This window comes from Gymnodraco acuticeps, unplaced genomic scaffold (genome assembly GCF_902827175.1).
Source record: "Gymnodraco acuticeps unplaced genomic scaffold, fGymAcu1.1, whole genome shotgun sequence".
Lineage (NCBI taxonomy): Eukaryota > Metazoa > Chordata > Actinopteri > Perciformes > Bathydraconidae > Gymnodraco > Gymnodraco acuticeps.
Genome location: NW_022991435.1, coordinates 786351 through 808316, shown reverse-complemented (window position 1 = coordinate 808316; position 21966 = coordinate 786351). Strand labels below are relative to the sequence as shown.

General features: G+C 43.8%; 1 protein-coding gene across 1 annotated transcript; it reads right to left on the bottom strand.

Annotated features, from left to right (window-relative positions):
- Nucleotides 1-25: 25 nt before the first annotated feature.
- On the bottom strand, nt 26-20594 carry wdr47a (WD repeat domain 47a). The gene is made up of 17 exons (XM_034196066.1): nt 20427-20594; nt 16849-17014; nt 16292-16375; nt 16086-16170; nt 15308-15439; nt 14618-14794; nt 14000-14505; nt 13252-13369; nt 6586-6767; nt 4706-4945; nt 4560-4623; nt 4078-4235; nt 3288-3457; nt 3034-3204; nt 2809-2940; nt 2069-2287; nt 26-1550 (listed from the first exon to the last, which is right to left on the bottom strand). Exons 2-17 carry the CDS (start codon nt 17004-17006, stop codon nt 1408-1410), a joined length of 2739 nt encoding a protein of 912 aa, XP_034051957.1. The 5' UTR covers nt 17007-17014; nt 20427-20594; the 3' UTR covers nt 26-1407.
- Between the last annotated feature and the right edge of the window lie 1372 nt (nt 20595-21966).

Genomic DNA, 21966 nt, shown 5'->3' with positions numbered 1-21966 from the left:
TTCCACTTAACACAGAAGATCCAGCTTGTGTAAAAGACACTTTATTGAACGTACCAGCAGTCAGACTTGAGTTAGCTTGAATTCATTTAAGTCACTTTTTAAAAACAAGAATTAGAAAGGCTAAACACAACAGCCACTAGCATTTCAAAAACAATAACTGTACATACATAAAGTCAACTGAAATAAATAAATCTATGTACGTAGTTAGTTTGGCCTTATTTGTTAAAACAATATATACAATACATCAAAATAAAATATGCATCTTTGTAAGTAAATCAGTACTAGAACACAATGTTAAAAGACAAAAGTGCACATGTAAAAAACAAAAGAATAGTACAATGCATATGCCCCAAATACTGGTTCTAAATAAATATCAAAACACCCGTGCTTCCTTTCAGATTTCATTGTGCATATGGTTAGAGCCTCAGTACGTGCAAAGACTGCCCCCTACTGTCGTTAAAGTGTTACAGGAGACTAACCAAAGCTTACTGAAGATTCCCAACCTGAATGCTAGGACTCTCAACCACAAATCACACTTAGTATTTCCCTTTGACGCTGACATAATATTGATCTTCCACTGCAAGCAAGCCATCGCAACACACTGTAACAGCTTCAGAGCAAGAACACTGATTTAAATGTAAAACAAATGCACAAGCTATTTTACACATTTGAGTTGTAGCAATGCAGAGTATACAGTAACGAGACATCAGCACATCCCACAGGGAACAGAATCACTTCCACAGATTCCGCATAGGGAAAGCTCACTTCTGACAAAAAATACATTTTCCACAATAAATTCAACTCGCTTCCTCAAACAATAGCAGCAATACAGCAGCTGTAAGAAAATGATATGCAAAAGAAGAAGGAATGTACGACTTCTCGAGATAACTCAACAAATGTTGATCTTTAAAAATGACCATATTATCTTTGTTCGTTTTTTTTATAACGATTTTGTTATGGAAATTGAGAACTCAAGGAAGGCACCATCATGAACAAAGCACTCTGTTCTGTCTAACCTCAACAACTCCTCAGTGAAAAGGACATGCAGCAACAAACTGGTGTGTGTAGGGAGTGAGATGTAGGTGAAATGACGCTGAAAATAATGAATGATCATCCTGCTGTTGTGACTGGGTGTGAAGCATGAGATGTGAGTGATGTTTAAAAAAACAAACGCATGCAAGACGTGTGCTTTTATGTGCCGCAGGCCTGAATCCATTTTGGTTTCCTACAGACAAGTGAAAGGCCCATTCACGTGTGTGTGAGTGTGTGTGTGTTGTTCAAGCTGGGAGTGTGTTGAAAGGGAGTGACTGTTGGGAGTGCAAGAGAAGCAGTGTTATAGGGGTGACGCGTGTCTTTTAGATTATAACTGGTTTTGTGTCATTTTGCGTGTTTGTGTGTGTGTGTGTGTTACGGGTTGTGTGTCCAGAGTGTAACAGTGCGGTCAGCAGAGGATGAGAGGAAGGACAGGTCCTCTGTGTGCCATCGACACTGGATCACTTTGTCTCCGTGCTCTCCCACCACCGTCTGAGGCAGCGGCTTGGTCAGGTCGCCTAGAAACACACAGCTTTATTAAATATCACTCAACTTTTTATTATACAATGACTTTTTTATGACAAACTTCACAATTACTTTTTAAAATATTTGTTTTATGTCACACTTCACAATGACTTTTTCAACTGATGTACTATACTATGACTTTACAATATTTATCTCCAATAGTGACAATTTTTTCATCGCATACTGTACATACTGTACTTTATATTGAAATGTTTTCAAATTCCAAAGATATTCAATTTCCAATGGTATACAAACGCACAATAAACAGAAAACTTTTGAAACAATATATAATATAATAATTAAAGGTGCCCAAAAATACATGACTTTCAAACACATGCATGACCCTTTGGTCAGAGTATAAAATAGGATAGCCTACATAAAAAGACAACTTGTATGTATGTCATTTTGGTCACAGACTCTAAACTAAGCATCCTCTTGCAGTAGTTAGGGAACACAATTAAAGCAGTATGTATAAATAAATAAATACTTTGTGGGTAGATGTGGGACATACCTTGGAGGTTGCTGACGATGACCTTCATGTCGTAGGAGCCGGTGAGCAGGTAGTGCGCTCCGGGGGAAAACCGGACGGATCTCACGTCGCTGGAGTGCGGCCGATACACCTGTACGGTCCGTCCTCCTCTGATGTCATACAGCATGCATGCACTGTCTTCCTGTCCTGTTGCTAGGAGACGGCCACTAGGATCGACTGCTACCGAGGCAACAGGACTTCCTGTGCGGAAAAAAAGGGTGTGGATGTAAAAACCTGGACATGATAACCACTAAAATCTATCAGGTCTGACAAAGACTGGACAATACAGGAAACAATGCCAAAATAATTGCGATTCTTGATATTACCCAGATAATCATCAAAATACCCTTACATCTTTTAAAATAGCACTACTGGAATCACTTTTCGTTACATTTTGTTCAACAAACATAGAAAAGGAAAATGTTGAGTCTGTTCTATAATTATTCCTGTATTTTTTAAATCAGGCTTTTTACTCTATCTATAGAGATCTAGACAGCTTTAATCACGATGCCTGATAATCCCCAGAATCATATTTATCCATCTATCCACGATTAAATCTGTCATTGTCCCATCCCCACTAAGAGAGTCATTGTCATCATTAAATAACTAATCATTATTTATTTGCAGAACATCAGCAACTATTGTGGAAGTGGTTCTTCTTCTGGCTCAAACTTTTAAAAAGTATTGATGGAGTTATTTGTCAAAAAACACGCAGGCCTTACCTGAGCCGAGGCAAGCAGTCCCCACCACTCGCACACAGCTGGGCACCCTGAGGTCCCAGAAACGCACTGTCTTGTCCTGAGAGCCCGAGGCAATCATCCAGCCCCCCCACGTGTACAGAGACAGAATGTGACCTGAACAGCAACACAAAAACGACACGTCACACACCGGTCGCACACACTCTCTCCCTGACCCCTTCATGTTTTCAGTTCAGATGGATGGTGTACCTGTGTGTCCGCTGAGCGCGTGCAGACCCTGGCCCCTCTGACAGTCGGTGGTGTAGATGTTACAGTCTCCAGCTCCGGCGCTGATCAAGATGGCTCCTCCACTCTCCGGACCCTCCATGAAGGCCAGGTCTCGGATGGTGCCGTCATGCATGCTGAACTCCAGGTCTGGGCCTGGCCACAGAGAGACATAAACACACATGAGACTGGTTCTGAGGTGCCAATAGGCCCCGCCCCCAAGTATCCACTGTCTGTACCTGTGGCGTTGCACGTCTCCGCATTGAAAGGGAGGACTTTGACATATTTGTCATTGGAGCCGGTGGCCAGCAGCTGCCCACAGTGGCTCCAGGCCACGCAGTAGATGGAGCCTTTGTGGTGTTTGTTCCTCTTGAAGCGCACCACCGGCTGTTTCGGGGGACTGGAACCACTGAGGAGAGGACAAGGGGAGAGGAGGCAAGGAAAGACAGGTAGGAGACAAAACAAGTTAATAGGAAGATGCTAAAAATGTAGTCAACATGTGGCCAATTTGTCCAACACAGTATATGGAATGAACTTTAAGCCTCTACGTTTTAACCAACATAGATGAGAAGATTATCAAAAAGCTTCTTACTAACTAAAGGAAAACACATTCATGATACAGAGAACAGTGGTCTGCAGATCCATGGTCACGTTGAATTCTCTGCCGGTGCATATTATTCAGGAACATTTTCTAAATCATTTCAAAATGTTGTAAAAACAGTATCTCCAAACATTTCAGGAACCATGTTGAATACATGTTTACCATCACAGGAAGGATACCATATAATGTAAATGTTATACAGACAAGGTGTTATAGTTAATAATAATTAATATTTAGAAGAAAAACTTGGCTATGATTCAAAATATCATCAACTATATTCGACACAGTTTTGGATGCAGGATGCAAAGATCACAACACGATATCATGGCCAGTGAATTTTGTTGTGATGCTTCATACAATCAACCATAAATACATATGTAACAGGTTACTCTTGATTAGGAGAATAAGTGGCTTGAGCTCTGTGTTACCTTGTGTCTAACGTGTCTGGGTAAGCACAGACGCGTAGTGTTTTGGAGTTGGATCCCACAGCGTAGAGCGACCCAGACGGGTGGAAGGCGACGGCTCGAATGGCCTGAGTGTCTTCCAGAGAATGAACCGGAACAAACAGGCTTTTAGTCTTGTCGCCCTGCAAACACACCCACATATTAAAACACATGAGGACACAGATTACATGTAATTAGAAGTGTAAACTACTTTGATCATCCTGACACTATGACATCTATAATAGCATGATGCCACATTATGATATAAGCATTGTTTAATCTGCCTAATTAGATGCAGCATGAGCTTGGACTGTGACGAACCAACAAGGAATCTACTCCACTTTCAAATCTGATCAGACAAGTTCAGAGAGTGCGAGAAAAAAGTTTCAGAGACAATATTAACAGCTAACCTGAGAGAAAAGGTGTGTTCAAAATAAAGATATGAATAATAAAAAGGGCATATCTACCTCTTTACTTCGGGATAAGGAGCCTGGAGAGTCATCTAGTTGACTTTCTTTCAGTTTAGGCTCACTGCAAAAGCACAAAAATACATACATGTTAACACTGAAAACAACTCTGGTATAAAAACAAAAATAAATCCTATCCAAAGTACCTCTGGGAGACGACAGGGGACTCATTTGGAGGCGGGACCGGGCGCCCCCCCACGGTGCGCTGAGGGGTGCTGCTGAGCACCCCTCCCTCTTTGGTTTGCTCCGGGCTCACAGGTGGAGGGTTGTTATTGTCCTCAGAGGCGGGGGTGTTCCCGTTGCCATTACACTGCTGAGCCAGAGACTTCACCTCCTCTCCCAGATCATCCATCCCCACATTGAGCTCCTCCAGCTTCTGGATGGACCTGAGGAACGAACACACACACACACACCATGTATACATCACTTCAGGGAACATTACATTGACTTACTGGAGACTTATCCTAACCTTAACCATAACCAACACATGCCTAACCGTAACCCTTACCAAGTCTTCACCCTAAAATGAATGATTCCCCTCATGGGGACCTCCAATTCATAAGGGAAGCCAGTCCCCACACGTGACTATGTAAACAGATTTAGGTCCCCACAAGTATAGTAATGCTAGGCCACACACACACACACACACACACACACACACACACACACACACCACACACACACACACACACACACACACACACACACACACACACACACACACACACACACACACACACACACACACACACACACACACACACACACACACACACACACACACACACACACACACACACACACACACACACACACACACACACACACACACACACACCACACACACACACACACACACACACACACACACACACACACACACACACACACACACACACACACACACACACACACACACACACACACACACACACACACACACCACACACACTGAAAGTCTTTACTTATTTTTGCCCGTGCCTCTTCCTCTCTCATTTTATTATAGAACTCTTATACATAATAGGGTGGGACCAAAATGCAATTAAAACTTCAGCAGACTAATTCAATATTCTGTCATAACAAAGATGAATTGAAACTGAATATTTAGTTAGAAGACATCATGTGAATTTAAGAAATTATAACATCTTCCTGTTTTTTCAATAGATGTTGACTTTTGGACTGTGCTCTGGAGACATTGAAAATGTTTGGATCACACTTAACAGAATAAAAAGATAGACAAAGCTGTGCAACTTGAGAATGGTGAATTAAAATGTAAATGTCAACTTTATTTATGAAGAGATGACCCTTCAAACTATTTCATAAAGCCCTATTACGTGCCATTTAGAAAGAAAGAAAAAGCCACTTCAAATTCTACTTTTCAGTCAACACACTGCTGTTGACCGACTAATTCTAGTTTGAAACTGAAAGGGCAGAGGACAAAAGAAAACTGAAGTAATGATGTAATTATTCACAGCTAGCCTTGTGAATAATGCAGAGGCTACAGGGAGAGGGAGGACAGGAGGGACTCTCAGGGGACAAATCAAAGAGCTTTTGTCTTGCTGACACAGCAGAAATAACACATGTCATTTTTGTCACAGACTCTAAACTAAGCATCCTTTTTCCATAGTTTAGGAACATGCTTAAGTTGCCAAGGTACATGTGCTATTTCTGAGAATGATATTGTGTACAATTAATAAACAAGGTGCAGTGGTCCCATGAGTCCATCCCGGGGCAGATGGTGCACTGTGAACTGAAGGCATTATGGGGGATGTGTGTCGTACTAGGAAACCCCACATGGGGCTCATCACTTACAGGGCCTTATTATGTCCATTTCTCCATGTCTGACAGCTGCTGCTCTATTGTACCAATATATTGAACACCACACATAATTAGCGAGCTTGAAACACAAAAGCGTGACAGATTGCTTTTCATAGAGGTTTGCCATATGACATGACAGGTGTCTATACATACAGATGAACACTTCCTGTCTGACAGAGGAGCATTTCAGGTTTCTGTGTGTGTGTACCTGTTGAGGAACTTCTCCGTGAGGCTGTGCTGCATGTCGCTGGGCGGGGGCTCCTGCTGGACCCCTCCCTCCAGCAGCATCTGCTGGTAGAGCTGCCTCTGCTGCTGCTTCTGCTCCAGGTGCTGCTGCACACGGAGGCGCTGCCTGTAGTACTCCTCGTACTTCTCCGTCGAGTCACGAAGCTGAGGGTTGAACATGGGGTCATTAGAAATCCCAAACTCAAGTTGGTTTTTCACACGTTACACAAAGGTCTTCACATCCTTCTCTGCTCGTTACATTAACACATCTTTGGGACTGTATATTGTGTATCTGTACAGTGCATATTCCTTTTATACTATACCTTTGCACAACACTTTCACTCCTCAAAACTGCACAGCTCTTCCATTTAAAGTCAGGAATATTTAGCATATTTTTATAGAATTTTTTTTTTTTCTTGTAATTTTATTCTATCAAGATCAGAAATGTTTTAAATGTTTTGTAATATTTTTTCAAATTCATGTATATTTCTATTTATTTTTTGTATGTGTTTTTCTATTTAAGATATGCACCAATACGGCAATGCAAACATCTTTGTACATGAACAACTACCTGGTAATATATGTGTATTTTGAGGCAATTTTATCTAAATAGCTGATTTGCTCTGAATATGAAAACAAACAGGTAAAGGGCTCAGTAGAAAATATGAACACTAGCATGTTAAAATTCACACAGACATGTGCAGAAAACTTAGCACACACAAAGAGTAATATCCCCCCACCATACCCACTGCCAGCTGCTGTTAACTCTATTCAAAGGCAGCATTGTGCTCTAACGTTTCTTCTGTCAGTTCAGGTATTAGAGGGGGGAGGAGGGTGAGACTGAGAGCAGAGGACAGGTCACTTCCCCTCTCTGTCCTCTGCTTCCTGTCCTCACAATCTGATGGGAACAGTTCTACTGTATGATTGTGAGGGGGGAGACACTGGCAGTGCCCAGGATTGAGGGCAGAGAGTAAAACAAGAAAGAGAGGGGAGGAGACAGAGACTCTGTTCACGGCCTCTTTGTGTCTCTAGGGTGACGGAGAGGCACTAGCTTCACACTGAGCTGCAGAGGAGGATTACACAGAGACGGGTACTGAGTTAACACCGTGTTTACAGGCAACATGAGGGGAGCAATGACTCATAGAACCACATTTTATTTCCCCCTGTTTCTGCTCTGCTCATCTCCTTTGTTACTGGCTGGAGAATCCAAAACTACTAGAGGCCTTCTTTTAACATTGGAAAGCTGATTTATGGACATTTGGAAGTCACACTGAATCTAAGAATGTGTGTGTCATGTCTGTGTGTTCAGATTTGAGTTATGACTCAGATAAGGAGGATACATCATAAATAATCAGCTACAAAAGCTACAAAGAAAGAGTAACTGTTGTTGCCATGTGTCTGTATACAGCATACACAAACCTTTTTTCTACATGCACAAAGGTTTAGAGTGCAAATGAAGAGGTAGAGGACAACAGAGCTATAATGCAGCATTGCTGTAAGCAGCCATGACAGTGCCACGCAGGAGGAGGATGACTCAGACACAACAAACTGAACATCATTCATCAAAACTGCTCTATACAATGGGGCAAAAAAGTATTTAGTCAGCCACCAATTGTGCAAGTTCTCCCACTTAAAAAGATGAGAGAGGCCTGTAATTTTCATCCTAGGTATACCTCAACTATGAGAGACAAAATGAGAAAAAAAAAAAAAAAAAAAAATCCAGAAAATCACATTGTCTGATTTTTAAAGAATTTATTTGCAAATTATGGTGGAAAATAAGTATTTGGTCAATAACAAAAGTTCATCTCAATACTTTGTTATATACCCTTTGTTGGCAATGACAGAGGTCAAACGTTTTCTGTAAGTCTTCACAAGGTTTTCACACACTGTTGCTGGTATTTTGGCCCATTCCTCCATGCAGATCTCCTCTAGAGCAGTGATGTTTTGGGGCTGTCGCTGGGCAACACGTACTTTCAACTCCCTCCAAAGATTTTCTATGGGGTTGAGATCTGGAGACTGGCTAGGCCACTCCAGGACCTTGAAATGCTTCTTACGAAGCCACTCCTTCGTTGCCCGGGCGGTGTGTTTGGGATCATTGTCATGCTGAAAGACCCAGCCACGTTTCATCTTCAATGCCCTTGCTGATGGAAGGAGGTTGTCACTCAAAATCTCACGATACATGGCCCCATTCATTCTTTCCTTTACACTGATCAGTCGTCCTGGTCCCTTTGCAGAAAAACAGCCCCAAAGCATGATGTTTCCACCCCCATGTTTCACAGTGGGTATGGTGTTCTTCGGATGCAACTCAGCATCTAGTTGAGTTTTTACCAAAAAGTTCTATTTTGGTTTCATCTGACCATATGACATTCTCCCAATCCTCTTCTGGATCAGCTAAATGCTCTCTAGCAAACTTCAGACGGGCCTGGACATGTACTGACTTAAGCAGGGGGACAAGTCTGGCACTGCAGGATTTGAGTCCCTGGCGGCGTAGTGTGTTACTGATGGTAGCCTTTGTTACTTTGGTCCCAGCTCTCTGCAGGTCATTGGCCAGGTCCCCCCATGTGGTTCTGGGATTATTGCTCACCGTTCTTGTGATCATTTTGACCCCACGGGGTGAGATCTTGCGTGGAGCCCCAGATCGAGGGAGATTATCAGTGGTCTTGTATGTCTTCCATTTTCTAATAATTGCTCCCACAGTTGATTTCTTCACACCAAGCTGCTTACCTATTGCAGATTCAGTCTTCCCAGCCTGGTGCAGGTCTACAGTTTTGTTTCTGGTGTCCTTTGACAGCTCTTTGGTCTTGGCCATAGTGGAGTTTGGAGTGTGACTGTTTGAGGTTGTGGACAGGTGTCTTTTATACTAATAACGAGTTTAAACAGGTGCCATTACAACAGTTAACGAGTGGAGGACAGAGGAGGCTCTTAAAGAAGAAGTTACAGGTCTGTGAGAGCCAGAAATCTTGTTTGTTTGGAGGAATTGACCAATTAATTCATTACAAATCCTACAATGTGATTCCTCTCTGGGGAACCAGCACCTTACCGTGGTAGAGAGGTTTGTGTGCCCTGATGAACCTGGGGGCTGTGTTGTCTGGAACCTTGTGTTCCTGGTAGGGTCTCCCATGGCAAATTGGTCTCAGGCAAGGGGCCAGACTAAGATTGGTTCAAAAGACCTCATGAAAGACGACACAAGAAGTGAGGATACCCGGCCCGGAGGAAGCCCGGGGTCCCCTTCTGGAGCCAGGCCCAGAAGGAGGACTCGTCGGCGAGCGTCTGGTGGCCGGGCTTGCCACGGAGCCCGGCCGGGCCCAGCCCGAAAAGGCAACGTGGGCAACACCTCCGCTTCTCCGTCCCGCGGGCCCACCATCTACGGGAAACATCGATGGGGTCGGGTGCGCTGCCAGAAGGGTGGCAGTGAAAGCGGAGGGTCTCGACGGACCAGACCCGGGCGACAGAAGCTGGCTTTGGGGACGTGGAACGTCACCTCTCTGGGGGGGAAGGAGCCGGAGCTTGGGCGGAAGGTGGAGCGTTACCAGTTGGATCTGGTTGGGCTCACCTCTACGCACAGCGTCGGCTCTGGAACCTTACTTCTGGATAGGGGTTGGACTCTATTCTTCTCCGGAGTTGCTCAAGGTGTGAGGCGCCGGGCGGGTGTGGGGATACTCACAAGTCCCCGGTTAGGTGCTTCGTTGTTGGAGTTTACCCCAGTGGACGAGAGGGTCGCCTCCCTACGCCTGCGGGTTATGGGGGGGAAAACTCTGACTGTTGTGTGTGCTTATGCACCCAACAGCAGTTCAGAGTATACAGCCTTCTTGGAGACCCTGGAAAGAGTCCTGTATGGGGCTCCTGAAGGGGACTCTTTAATCTTGCTGGGAGACTTCAACGCACATGTGGGCAATGATGGAGACACTTGGAGGGGCGTGATTGGGAGGAACGGCCCCCCTGATCTGAACCGGAGTGGTGCTTTGTTACTGGACTTCTGTGCTAGTCATGGATTGGCCATAACAAACACCATGTTCGAACATAAGGATGCTCATAAGTGTACGTGGTACCAGAGCACCCTAGGCAGAAGGTCCATGATCGATTTCGTTATCGTATCATCGGACCTGAGGCCGTATGTTTTGGACACTCGGGTAAAGAGAGGGGCGGAGTTGTCAACTGATCACCATCTGGTGGTGAGTTGGGTCGAGTGGCGGGGGAAGCCTCTGGATAGACCTGGTAAGCCCAAACGTGTAGTTCGGATGAACTGGGAACGTCTGGAGGAGGCCCAAGTTCAGGAGGCCTTCAACTCACACCTCCGGCGGAGCTTTTCGGGCATTCCTGTGGAGGTTGGGGACATTGAACCAGAGTAGTCGGTGTTCAAAGCCTCTATTGCCGAAGCCGCGGCGGGGAGCTGTGGTCTCAAGGTCCTAGGTGCCTCAAGGGGCGGTAACCCTCGAACCTCCTGGTGGACACCGGTGGTCAGGGAAGCCGTCCGACGGAAGAAGGAGGCCTTCAGGGATTTGTTATCCCGGGGGACTCCCGAGGCAGTTGCAAGGTACCGACAGGCCCGAAGGGCAGCAGCCTCATCCGTGGCCGAGGCAAAGCAGCGGGTGTGGGAGAAGTTCGGAGAAGACATGGAGAAGGACTTTCGGGCGGCACCAAAGTTGTTCTGGAAAACTGTCCGACACCTCAGGAGGGGGAAGCAGGGAACCATCCAAGCTGTGTACAGTAAGGATGGGACGTTGTTGACCTCAACTGATGGAGTGTTAGGGCGTTGGAAGGAACACTTTGAGGAACTCCTGAACCCGACAACTCCGCCCTCTATGTTAGAGGCAGAGCTGGAGTATGACGGGGGATCAACACCAATCTCCCGGGGGGAGGTCACTGAGGTCGTCAAACAACTCCACAGTGGCAAAGCCCCGGGGGTGGATGAGATCCGCCCGGAAATGCTGAAGGCTCTGGGTGTTGAGGGACTGTCATGGTTGACACGTCTCATCAACGTTGCGTGGAAGTCGGAAACAGTACCGAAGGAAGTGGCAGACCGGGGTGGTGGTTCCCCTTTTTAAAAAGGGGGATCAGAGGGTGTGTGCCAATTACAGAGGCATCACACTACTCAGCCTCCCCGGGAAAGTTTACTCTAAGGTACTCGAAAGGAGGGTCAGGCCGATTGTCGAACCTCAGATTGAGGAGGAACAATGCGGATTCCGTCCTGGTCGTGGAACGACGGATCAGCTTTTTACTCTCGCAAGGATCCTGGAGGGGGCCTGGGAGTACGCTTATCCGGTCTACATGTGTTTTGTAGACTTGGAGAAGGCGTATGACCGAGTTCCCAGGGAGTTACTGTGGGAGGTGCTGCGGGAGTATGGGGTGAGGGGGTCTCTACTCAGGGCCATCCAATCTCTGTACTCCCAAAGCGAGAGCTGTGTCCGGGTCCTCGGCAGTAAGTCGGACACATTTCCGGTGAGGGTTGGCCTCCGCCAGGGCTGCGCTTTGTCACCAATCCTGTTTGTAATATACATGGATCGGATTTCGAGGCGTAGTCGTGGGGGAGGGGGTCTGCAGTTCGGTGGACTAAGGATTGCACCACTGCTTTTTGCAGATGATGTGGTTCTAATGGCTTCATCGGTCTGCGACCTTCAGCACTCACTGGATCGGTTCGCAACCGAGTGTGAAGTGGCTGGGATGAGGATCAGCACCTCCAAATCTGAGGCCATGGTTCTCAGCAGGAAACCGATGGACTGTCCACTTCAAGTAGGGAATGAGTCCTTACCCCAAGTGAAGGAGTTCAAGTATCTCGGGGTCTTGTTCTCGAGTGAGGGAACAATGGAGCGTGAGATGGGCCGGAGAATCGGAGCAGCGGGAGCGGTACTGCAGTCGCTTTACCGCACCGTTGTGACGAAAAGGGAGCTGAGCCAGAAGGCAAAGCTCTCTGTCTACCGGGCCATTTTCGTTCCTACCCTCACCTATGGTCATGAAGGATGGGTCATGACCGAAAGAACGAGATCGCGGATACAAGCGGCCGAGATGGGTTTTCTCCGCAGGGTGGCTGGTGTCTCCCTTAGGGATAAGGTGAGAAGTTCGGTCATCAGGGAGGGACTCGGCGTTGAGCCGCTCCTCCTTCGCGTCGAAAGGAGCCAGTTGAGGTGGTTCGGGCACCTAGTTAGGATGCCACCTGGGCGCCTCCCTAGGGAGGTGTTCCAGGCACGTCCAGCTGGGAAGAGACCAAGGGGTAGACCTAGGACCAGGTGGAGGGATTATATCTCTTCGCTGGCCTGGGAGCGCCTTGGGATCCCCCAGTCAGAGCTGGTTGATGTCGCCAGGGAAAAGAAAGTTTGGGGCTCTCTGCTGGAATTGCTACCCCCGCGACCCGACCACGGATAAGCGGGAGAAGATGGATGGATGGACAATGTGATTTCCTGGATTCTTTCCCCCCATTCTGTCTCATAGTTGAAGTGTACCTAGGATGAAAATTACAGGCCTCTCTCATCTTTTTAAGTAGGAGAACTTGCACAATTGGTGGCTGACTAAATACTTTTTTGCCCCACTGTATATAGGCCTTCAGTGTAGGCAACACCCATCAGGGAGAACAATAGGGACATTAGAAACAAAAGGAAAACACTTGTTCAGTACACATTTAAAACATCTAATGAGTTAAATATCAGAAGTTTACCTCGTTCCTGTCCTCAGAGTCGGCTGACGGTGCGTCCTCGCCCGGCGCTGAGACAGGACGCAGACTCTGAGCTCCATCTGAACCCATCATCTTATCCACAGGTGTGTCTGTCCGTGACCTGCAGAGGAAACACACCAGAGCAACAGATTCAATGAAGCTCTGCAAGGGGGATACTTTTTTAGATTCACTTGAAGTTATTATGATGTATTTATTTTGTTTCGTTTGTTTTTTACAAGAGCTTTCATTGTTATTTAAATGTGTATACCTATAATAGTTCATAGATCACATTCTCCTGAATTATATATTATTAAAAACAGTAACCAGAATCTACTTTTTATTTAATCTAGAACTCGAGAGTCATGTCTTCACTTATGGGCAACTTCTGAAATGCACTTCAATTTAGCCAATTTCTTCATATTTGACTATACTATTTTCTTGCTTGCAGCTGATTGAGTTGATCAAGATGCATTGTTTTAATGTGTATTCCCTGTTGCGATGGTTAAAATATTTTAAAAATATGTTCAATACCATTCCAAAATGTTTTCTTGTTTAATTTTTTTACACAACTTAGCTTATATATACATTACAATTGCATACATCAAGTCATTCAAAGGGAACGCTATTAGGGGGTCCCTGGTAAATGATCTATCCCTTAGGTCCTTGGCTTAAAGGCAATTGATCATCTCTGAATTGAGAAATCAGAGGAATTGCATTAAACTAGAAACGGACAAAAATGTGGCCCTCCTACGTTTCAGGTGACTCCTCGAAGATGCTGTGGCAGTCGGAGCTCTCCATCATGAGACTCCGGCTCTGCCCCCCTGCTCCGGGGTAGTGGAAGTTGGCGAATGAGTGCGACATGGGAGAGACTCCTTTCCCCGGCGCTGCCTCCCCCCCGCTCGCTCTCTTATCCTGGCCGGACAGCCCGTAGGACAGCCCGTCCAGCGCTGGGTTCAACGAGCGGGACATGTAGGTGTCGGCAGACTGCGGGCGGCGCATGGGGGAGGAGGGGTAAGGGGACAGTTTGCTGATGAGAGGGGTGAGCAGGTCAGAGTAGCCCGTCTTAGTGGGCTTGACCAGGCGGTCCACGTGGATGTTGAGCTGCTTCTGTTCGAAGGCGCAGGAGAAGACAGTGTGGGACAGGTTCTGCATCCACGAGAGCAGGGACAGGTCCAGGTCGTCACAGCCGTTACCGCAGAGCATGTCCACCCCCACCAGCACCTCACCCTCCATGATCTCCTCACCCGTCGCCTTGCTCTGGAGATGAGATACAACAACATGTAGGTTTAATCGTCTGCAAACTTTACACAAACCCATCTGTTGACTAGATTAGACCACAGTTTGTGTGTTTGGTTTCACTGGTTCAGACCTGGCAGAACTCCACGCAGCACTCATAGAGGACTCCCTTTAGCAGCAGCTGGAACAGTCGGTCCTTGCTGGCCTTGAATCCAGCCTCACTCAGCTTCCTGTCTGCAGGGATGAAGTCAGCCACCATGTTGCAGGCCTCCTCGAAACACTGAACCCTGGCCGTGCTCGGGTTCCATTCCTGCAGAATGTCAGCAGAGAAATACGAATTAACACATGGAAGTACAAATATTAACAAAACACTGTATTGTTTGTAAGCGAATTCAATTAAACTTGAAGATAAGTGCACAAGAAAATAAAAAGAAATACTGCTAGAGCCAAATATCCTAATAATATAAATCCTTAGTTAATGTTATACAGAAATGGCAGAAAATACTTATTAATATGATATTTGATATATATGGTGATGTCCGGCTTTTCTCAGTTTTTGTATCATATTAAACTGAAAACCTATGATAAGAAACTGTGATTTACCTTTTTACAATTTTCAAAACAATTGATTGATTAAGTGAGAAAATAATTGGCAGATTAATTGAGAATGAAAATAGTTGTCGTAGTTGTAGTTGTCTTCGAGTCTCAGCAAATTGCAAAAAACAAACAAGAATATTTATATATATATACACACATATATATAAAGCATACTCTATTCTTTACTAATGTAATATTTCTGTTGATCCAGTTTCATAATTCTTGCCTTGAACTCAGCATGGTTTGTGAGTCGGGGCAGTGTGAGGAGCAGACACAGTTTGCTGTAGTCATCTTTAGTGGGACAGAACTCTTCCAGGGCGTGGAGGCACTTCACTGCTTCCTGCATGGTGAACTCCAACTAAACAAAACACAAAAGGCATTTCAGGTTGTTACAAAGGACTGAGTAGAAGCTTCTCTCTGAACAGCATGAAAAATAAGGTAAATGTTGAGCATTATTCAGTAACACAATTTCGATTTCTGTGCATCTTTAAACTAGCCAAGCAATATGAGTTGAGTTGGTTAAAAAAAAAAAGTTGTATCTGTGGGTGGAACATCACAGGTGAACTGTACTATGGGAAATGTTCTGTTAAAAGGGTTATTCTAACACAGACAGTCGATCACAGTATCAGAAGCGCACATAAACAGCTTAATCCTGATAAATCCTCCACTGCAGTGAGGCCAATAGACACGTCACTCCTTGCATGCAAATGCAGCCACTGCTGAGGTTACACAAACACAAAACCTTCTCCTCTCTCTCAAAGATGGTGGGATGTGTTCAGATTACTTGCAGAGCTGCAGTTAAACGACATATACTGAGCAACACTGTTTGTTTCTCTTCTTGTCTTTGAGATTGAGCCTTCGTGTTTACTGCCATGACAACCAGTGAGAGTCAGTGGGAAGACAAAGCAGCGCTGTAACAACTGCTATTTAACAAGATGGAAATACAAGGCTGTGTTGTTACTTTATCATTTAATACTGATAACTGGTGAAGTTTAGGGACTTACATGCTGAGGCTCATCTTCTGCAGACATGGCGTTATTCACACACAGAGCCTCCAGAAACTTCTGCTTGAGGATGATGTAACGAAACCTGCAGACATGACAGTTGACATTGAGTTGATGCTGTTTGTGTCTAGCTTTGCTTCTGTAGTCCATCTCAAAATCAACAAAGGATACATGAACATACTGAAAGTGACACACAGTGAACGCACCTTTTTTTGTCAAACTTATCCATGCCCTCCAAAGGCTGAATGAACTGCAAGACCTCATCCCACTGGCCGTCAAGCACCAGTTGCCTGGAAATAAAAAAAAAAGTTTATTTTTAATAAACAGGAAATAAGGGAAATTAGGTCCTTGTATTATTGTGTCCCACAAAATTGTAACTTAAATGATTTATATAATTTAAAATTGAAGAGCAATGCATTTTTAGAATCTCTGACACCCTGATAGCATATGCTCCTAATAAAAGGATCCATGACAAGGTGAGACACACTATTAATCAATACTTCACACTAGAAGGTGAAAAACCAAGATGTATTTAATACTCAAAGATGAGTAGTTTCAGGCAACACACTGTTGGCTGACTTTCAGGAGAGCACCCACGACCACAGCAGCTGAGCAGTGTTACATTATCCTAATGTAGAGGACACTATCAGATACACTAAACTTTATGACTGGAACAGTTGCCTGTTGTTTCTGCTTCATAGTAGGCAGCTTTTTTGGAGTTCATGTATCCAGACGGCTTGGTGTAGGTGTTGAGTTCTTCTACCTGAGGAAGAGCATGTCGTCTGAGTAGAGCCCGTTGATGACGCCGCTCTCCTTCTCCAGAGCCAGCATGCTGATGTGTAACTTCCTGGAGTGGAGAAAGTCCAGGATCGCCTTGATGATCTCCACCTCCTTCACATTTATGGTTTCCTCCGCTGTCATGGTGACGACTACCAATGACAAGGGCAATAAAGCAAAAATACTCGTAAGGTACAACCACACACACACACACAGCAAAAGAAAACCAGAACACAACAGTTTGTACAGTACATTTGAACATGTCTTAAAGTAACGCATAAATGTATGACACAGTTCAATGCTTTACAGTTAACATCAGTTTGATTCCTCTTAAGTTATTATGCCGCATCTAGACAAACGTCAATATAAGAAAATATCCTTATTGATACTGTGCTAATGATTTTAGCCATATTGAAGACAGCATCTATAATGCAGGTGTTTTAGTGGAGTTGTTTAATGGCAACCAGATGATTAGACTGGAAAGATACTAAATAATTATAAATATGTGTTTATGTGTAAATACACAATAAATATGTGTGGATTCTAACTGTATGCATCGGAGATTTAAAGTGCCTCGCTTTGCATGTTACATTTAATCATTATTAAATAAAATAAAAATAAACTCAATGTACTGTATGAACCTAATATGCAAAGTCACAAATCTGACATTACCTCTCCTCAGAAGAGTTTAACAACCTGACAGGAGTCTGTTTTGATTTTCTACACAAACACATGTATGCATATTAACTCTATCTTTAGGCCACCAAGTAAATTAGTGTTGTCCAGATGGACTGAAGCCTCTGCTTAGACTAGAGCAGGGGTCGGCAACAGGCGGACCGCGGTCCGGATCCGGACCCAGACACCGACCTATACGGACCCGGAGCTATAATCAATACATTAATAGGGGATTTTTCGGCGCCCTCCCGCTTTTTTAACGCTGATTTGGATGACTTGTGTAATTCGTGGAGAACCGAAGAGTTTTCGTTTTGGGGGTGGGGGGGGGGGGGGGAAGTTGTCCGTCTGACTGAAAAAAAGAAGAAGAAATCTAGCCCGCAAAAATAATTAAACAAGCGACTACCTGTTTTTCCTGGCCAAGGAGAGGTTCCTTGAACACAACACAAGCGTAACGTGTCTTCACGTGGTATATGTCTCGTCTGAAAGGAGTGCTGACAGAGAGCACCGGAACGCCGCTCCAGCCCTTAAAATATTGCAATACCCATAAAGAGCCGTACACATGCCGCAGTGTTTGCGTGGCTGTGTCTTTAGTTGTAAGCACAGTGGCGATCTGTTGTTATTAGCATCTGGTTAGCTAGCTATGCTAACGAATTTAAAGAGCTTTTATACAACCAGGTGGAAGAGAGCTCTCTCCTGAGAGGCTCAAATAACCTCAGCTCAGTGAGGTTAAGGCACACCTTGATATGATCAATATAGTTATTAATGAGACTAAATGAAAAACAGGTATACAATACTATATGACAGTAACAAAAAACTTGTTAAAAATAACAAGAATAGAGTTTGAAAGGAGAGTGATTTGTAAAATATCCCAAAAGAAAAATATGCTTACAGTTCTGTTTCATATGGGTGTTGAGAGATGTATCCATAGATCTCTTAATGTTGCTCTCAAAGTGCACCAGATTGATGCTTTTAACTTCAATATTTAAAAAAAAATCTTCCCGGGGGAGCATGCCCCCGGACCCCCCTAGAGGAGGTCTAGGTCCCCCCCCACTTAAATCATGTTCACATGGATAGGATACTAAATACATTTGCACACATCTTGTGTCCATATCTTTCTGTTTTGGTGGTCATGCCACAACCGTGCACATGCATGCATGCGTGAGTCATGGTAAGATATCTGGATTAAGAGGTTGCTTTTTCTTTGCACAGCATGAAAGAAAGGCCAAATGAATGGGCTGTGATTTTGGTTTTTTTAAGCAGAGGTTGAGTTCAATAATGTGTACGACCCTCGGAGGATGTTGTAAAAATTGAAAGGAAAAAGGTTCCCCACCCCTGCTGTAAATAATAATAAAAACCCTTGATTTTTAACTTAACATCTCTGTCTCCTATTGATCTGAGTATATTAAAGAATAGCCAGTTAATTGAAGCATTATAGCACAGGCCTTTGTCAGATGGTATATTACACTGTTTTTTTTTCTGCTTCGAATAGTTCTCTCTTTTTTCACCATCTGTGTTTGCATCACTGAAACCAATGAGCACCTGCATGTGTATGAGAATAGCCCTGACTCCATGTCAGCCCAGATTTACAAACTCCTGGCAGGACAAGCTCAAGCTCAATTCTCACACTGAATTTAAACAAAGTGAGTGAGGGACTGCAATATAAGAGGGAAAGAAAGAGAAACTTTAAAACTGTTCAATTCTTATGATGTGTAAAGACTGATATTGTTCTATAATCGTCTGAAACTGTTAAGTCATGATGTGAAACGGTTAACAAAGAAAAAGGGACTCTCAAGCTGCTGCTACACTTTATTTTAATTATCTAAAATTAAGCACTTTTAAGATGCACATATTTTCAAAAGCTATTTTTTTTTTTTTCTCTATTTTATTTTTGAAATGCAGCCCGAGAGGAACATTACACATATCCACAGTATGTTACTGTATATCTGTGTAGTTCAATGTTAATTGACAATACATATTGTTGTTTTTGAATTGTACTTTCTTTATTTGATTGGCAGTCAGTTGTTGATTACATGCAGACGTTGATAAAGCTACAGGTCACTTCAATATATATCACACTAATTCATGAAGCAAGTTAGACATTTTGATGTTCCGGACATTTGCATGGGGAGATTTTCTCTAACTGGACCTCGTTGAATTTTAGTTGAAGACCCCTGGACTAGAGGATATGTTAATGTTCTTCAGTATTTGATTTGACAATTTATGACAGCATCATACAACTTTATAATACAGTACAATTTATGTTATTAAGAGTCCAGCTTTTCTGTTATCAGATAATCATGTCAACATGAGGACAGTCTGCCATATATTAGTCACATTCCCCCTGATATTCTGCCCATAACATGTTACAAAGTCAACAGATGTTGGTGAAACAAGACAGCAACAGCTGTATGTAACTGAGCTTAACTCGTTGTTTACAGAGGAGAGAATTATCTTATCATATTTTTTCAAGACAGGACGTATCCTCTAATTCATCTATATATAAAAAAATAAAACATCAACACTTAAAAGAAAGCCATTTTGCCTAGCTTACTAGTAATCAAAGAGCAAAACACTGCAGTGCTGCTAAACTAGCATGAGGGATGGTTAGCTAATAACACTGGGGCTCTAAGCCTCAAGTCAAACATGATAAGAAGCTTAGGCTACTTGTTAGCGCTACATAACCTCTGAGTTAACCCACCGGATTATAGCGAAACCAAAAACAGCTAGTTACCGTCAGAGCTCACATAAAGCAGGCTAATTTAGCTGGTAGTTAGAGGGGAGCAGAGGAGCTAGGCAGGCCGAGGAGAGAGAGAGGCATCCTCGGCTAGTTAGCAGGGCGGTGCGCACTGACAGCCGAGAACAACACAACCCGCTGCGCTTAATGCTCACCTGTTTCTAACAATGCATGGGATGGAAAAACAGTTCCCCGGGTGTTTCCGTGATGTTGACAGACGCTGTCACCGAGAGTACCACTCGGTATTTTGACTGCTGTCTGTGTTGCCAGGCTGTCCCTCCTCCTTGTCTGGCGGTGTCTCCTCCCTGCTGGGTCTCTCTCTCTCTCTCTCTCTCTCTCTCTGCCCAGCCCTGCTGCTGCTGCTGCCGTCTGCAGAACACCGCCTCCCACAGCCTGACACACTCTCTCCCCTCGGGAATACAACATGATAGAAACTAATTCAATACATAACCAGTGGTGTAAAGTAACTTAGTACATTTACTCAAGCACTGTAATTTGTTGTACCATTTTGTAGGTACTTGTTCTTTACATGAATATGTCAATGTTGTGCTAGTTTTTACTTCTATCACACTACAATTCAGAAGTAAAGTGTAGCCTACTCCACTACATTTATTTAGTAGCTTTAGTTACTTGGCAAATTTGGATTAATCATGTGAAATGTAAACAACACTTAAATAAGACTTTAGTTACACAATTAGTAGCTACCCTGCCTGCACCATACAAAGTCATTACAACTGAACTTAACAAAGTCATTAAAACTGAACTTAACATGCTCCACCTTCCCCACACTTTAATGCATCAATAATACATTATTCTGAATTGGGCCACTCTGCATGATGAGTATTTTTATTTTTGGTAGTATATTTTGATGCTACAGCCCAACGGCAAATTGTCCCTTTCTCTATAGGGCAGCTGTGGCTTAGGGGTAAATGGACGTAAAGGGACAGTCCCTAGAAAGGGGGCTGGCTGGCATAGGGCCTGGGAGAATCACGGCGAAGGTGGTCGAAGGTCAAACCACTGGGGGCTTGCGCAAGATTTTGGTAGCACTACACAATAGTTAATAATTGAGTATTCTACCAAATACATATTTACCAAAATTATGCAAACATATTTATTTCATAACTTGTTCATGTAATAAAACCAACAGACCATTAATATGTGAAGAGATGTTGGTAGTCCTTCACTTTATTACAGTGGAGTTACTGAATATTTTACACAAATTATGCAAAATCATATTCTTTGACCAACTGTTATAACCAGTAGTATTTCCCAAAACATTTCAGGCATTTCTGTGTGCAGTTGTTAATTATCAGCTGAGGAGGATGCCAATGTATCTGACAGAAGCTTTTATAGGCTGATTCTATATGGGTACCGCTGATTTATTTATCTAAAAGAATAGTGAGGATATGGCTGATAAAGTGCAGACAGGCTAACATGTATAGTATGCAATATCTGACACAGTAAATCTTCTGTAAAAAAGCTTCACTACTACAGATAATGGCTATGATGATAATGAAGACAAAGCATGTGTTGCAGAGCAAATGTTTGTTAATTGTCTTGGCCTGTGATGCCCTGTGATTGTGCAGCCCAAACAAGAAGGTTTGCAGGTGTATGATAATAACCTTTGTTATTTACTCACTTCTTTGCATAGTAAAGAACAAGTGGTAGAGAACTGTTGTGTTGGATAAGTATGTG

Excerpts from the sequence above, each read along its gene's own strand:
- wdr47a (XM_034196066.1), bottom strand. The coding sequence starts at position 17,006 with ATGACAGCGGAGGAAACCATAAATGTGAAGGAGGTGGAGATCATCAAG. Across the intron at positions 16,376-16,848 it reads GACGACATGCTCTTCCTCAG|GCAACTGGTGCTTGACGGCC; the intron begins GTAGAAGAACTC and ends TTTTATTTCCAG. Across the intron at positions 2,288-2,808 it reads GACTGCTTGCCTCGGCTCAG|GAAGTCCTGTTGCCTCGGTA; the intron begins GTAAGGCCTGCG and ends TTTTCCGCACAG.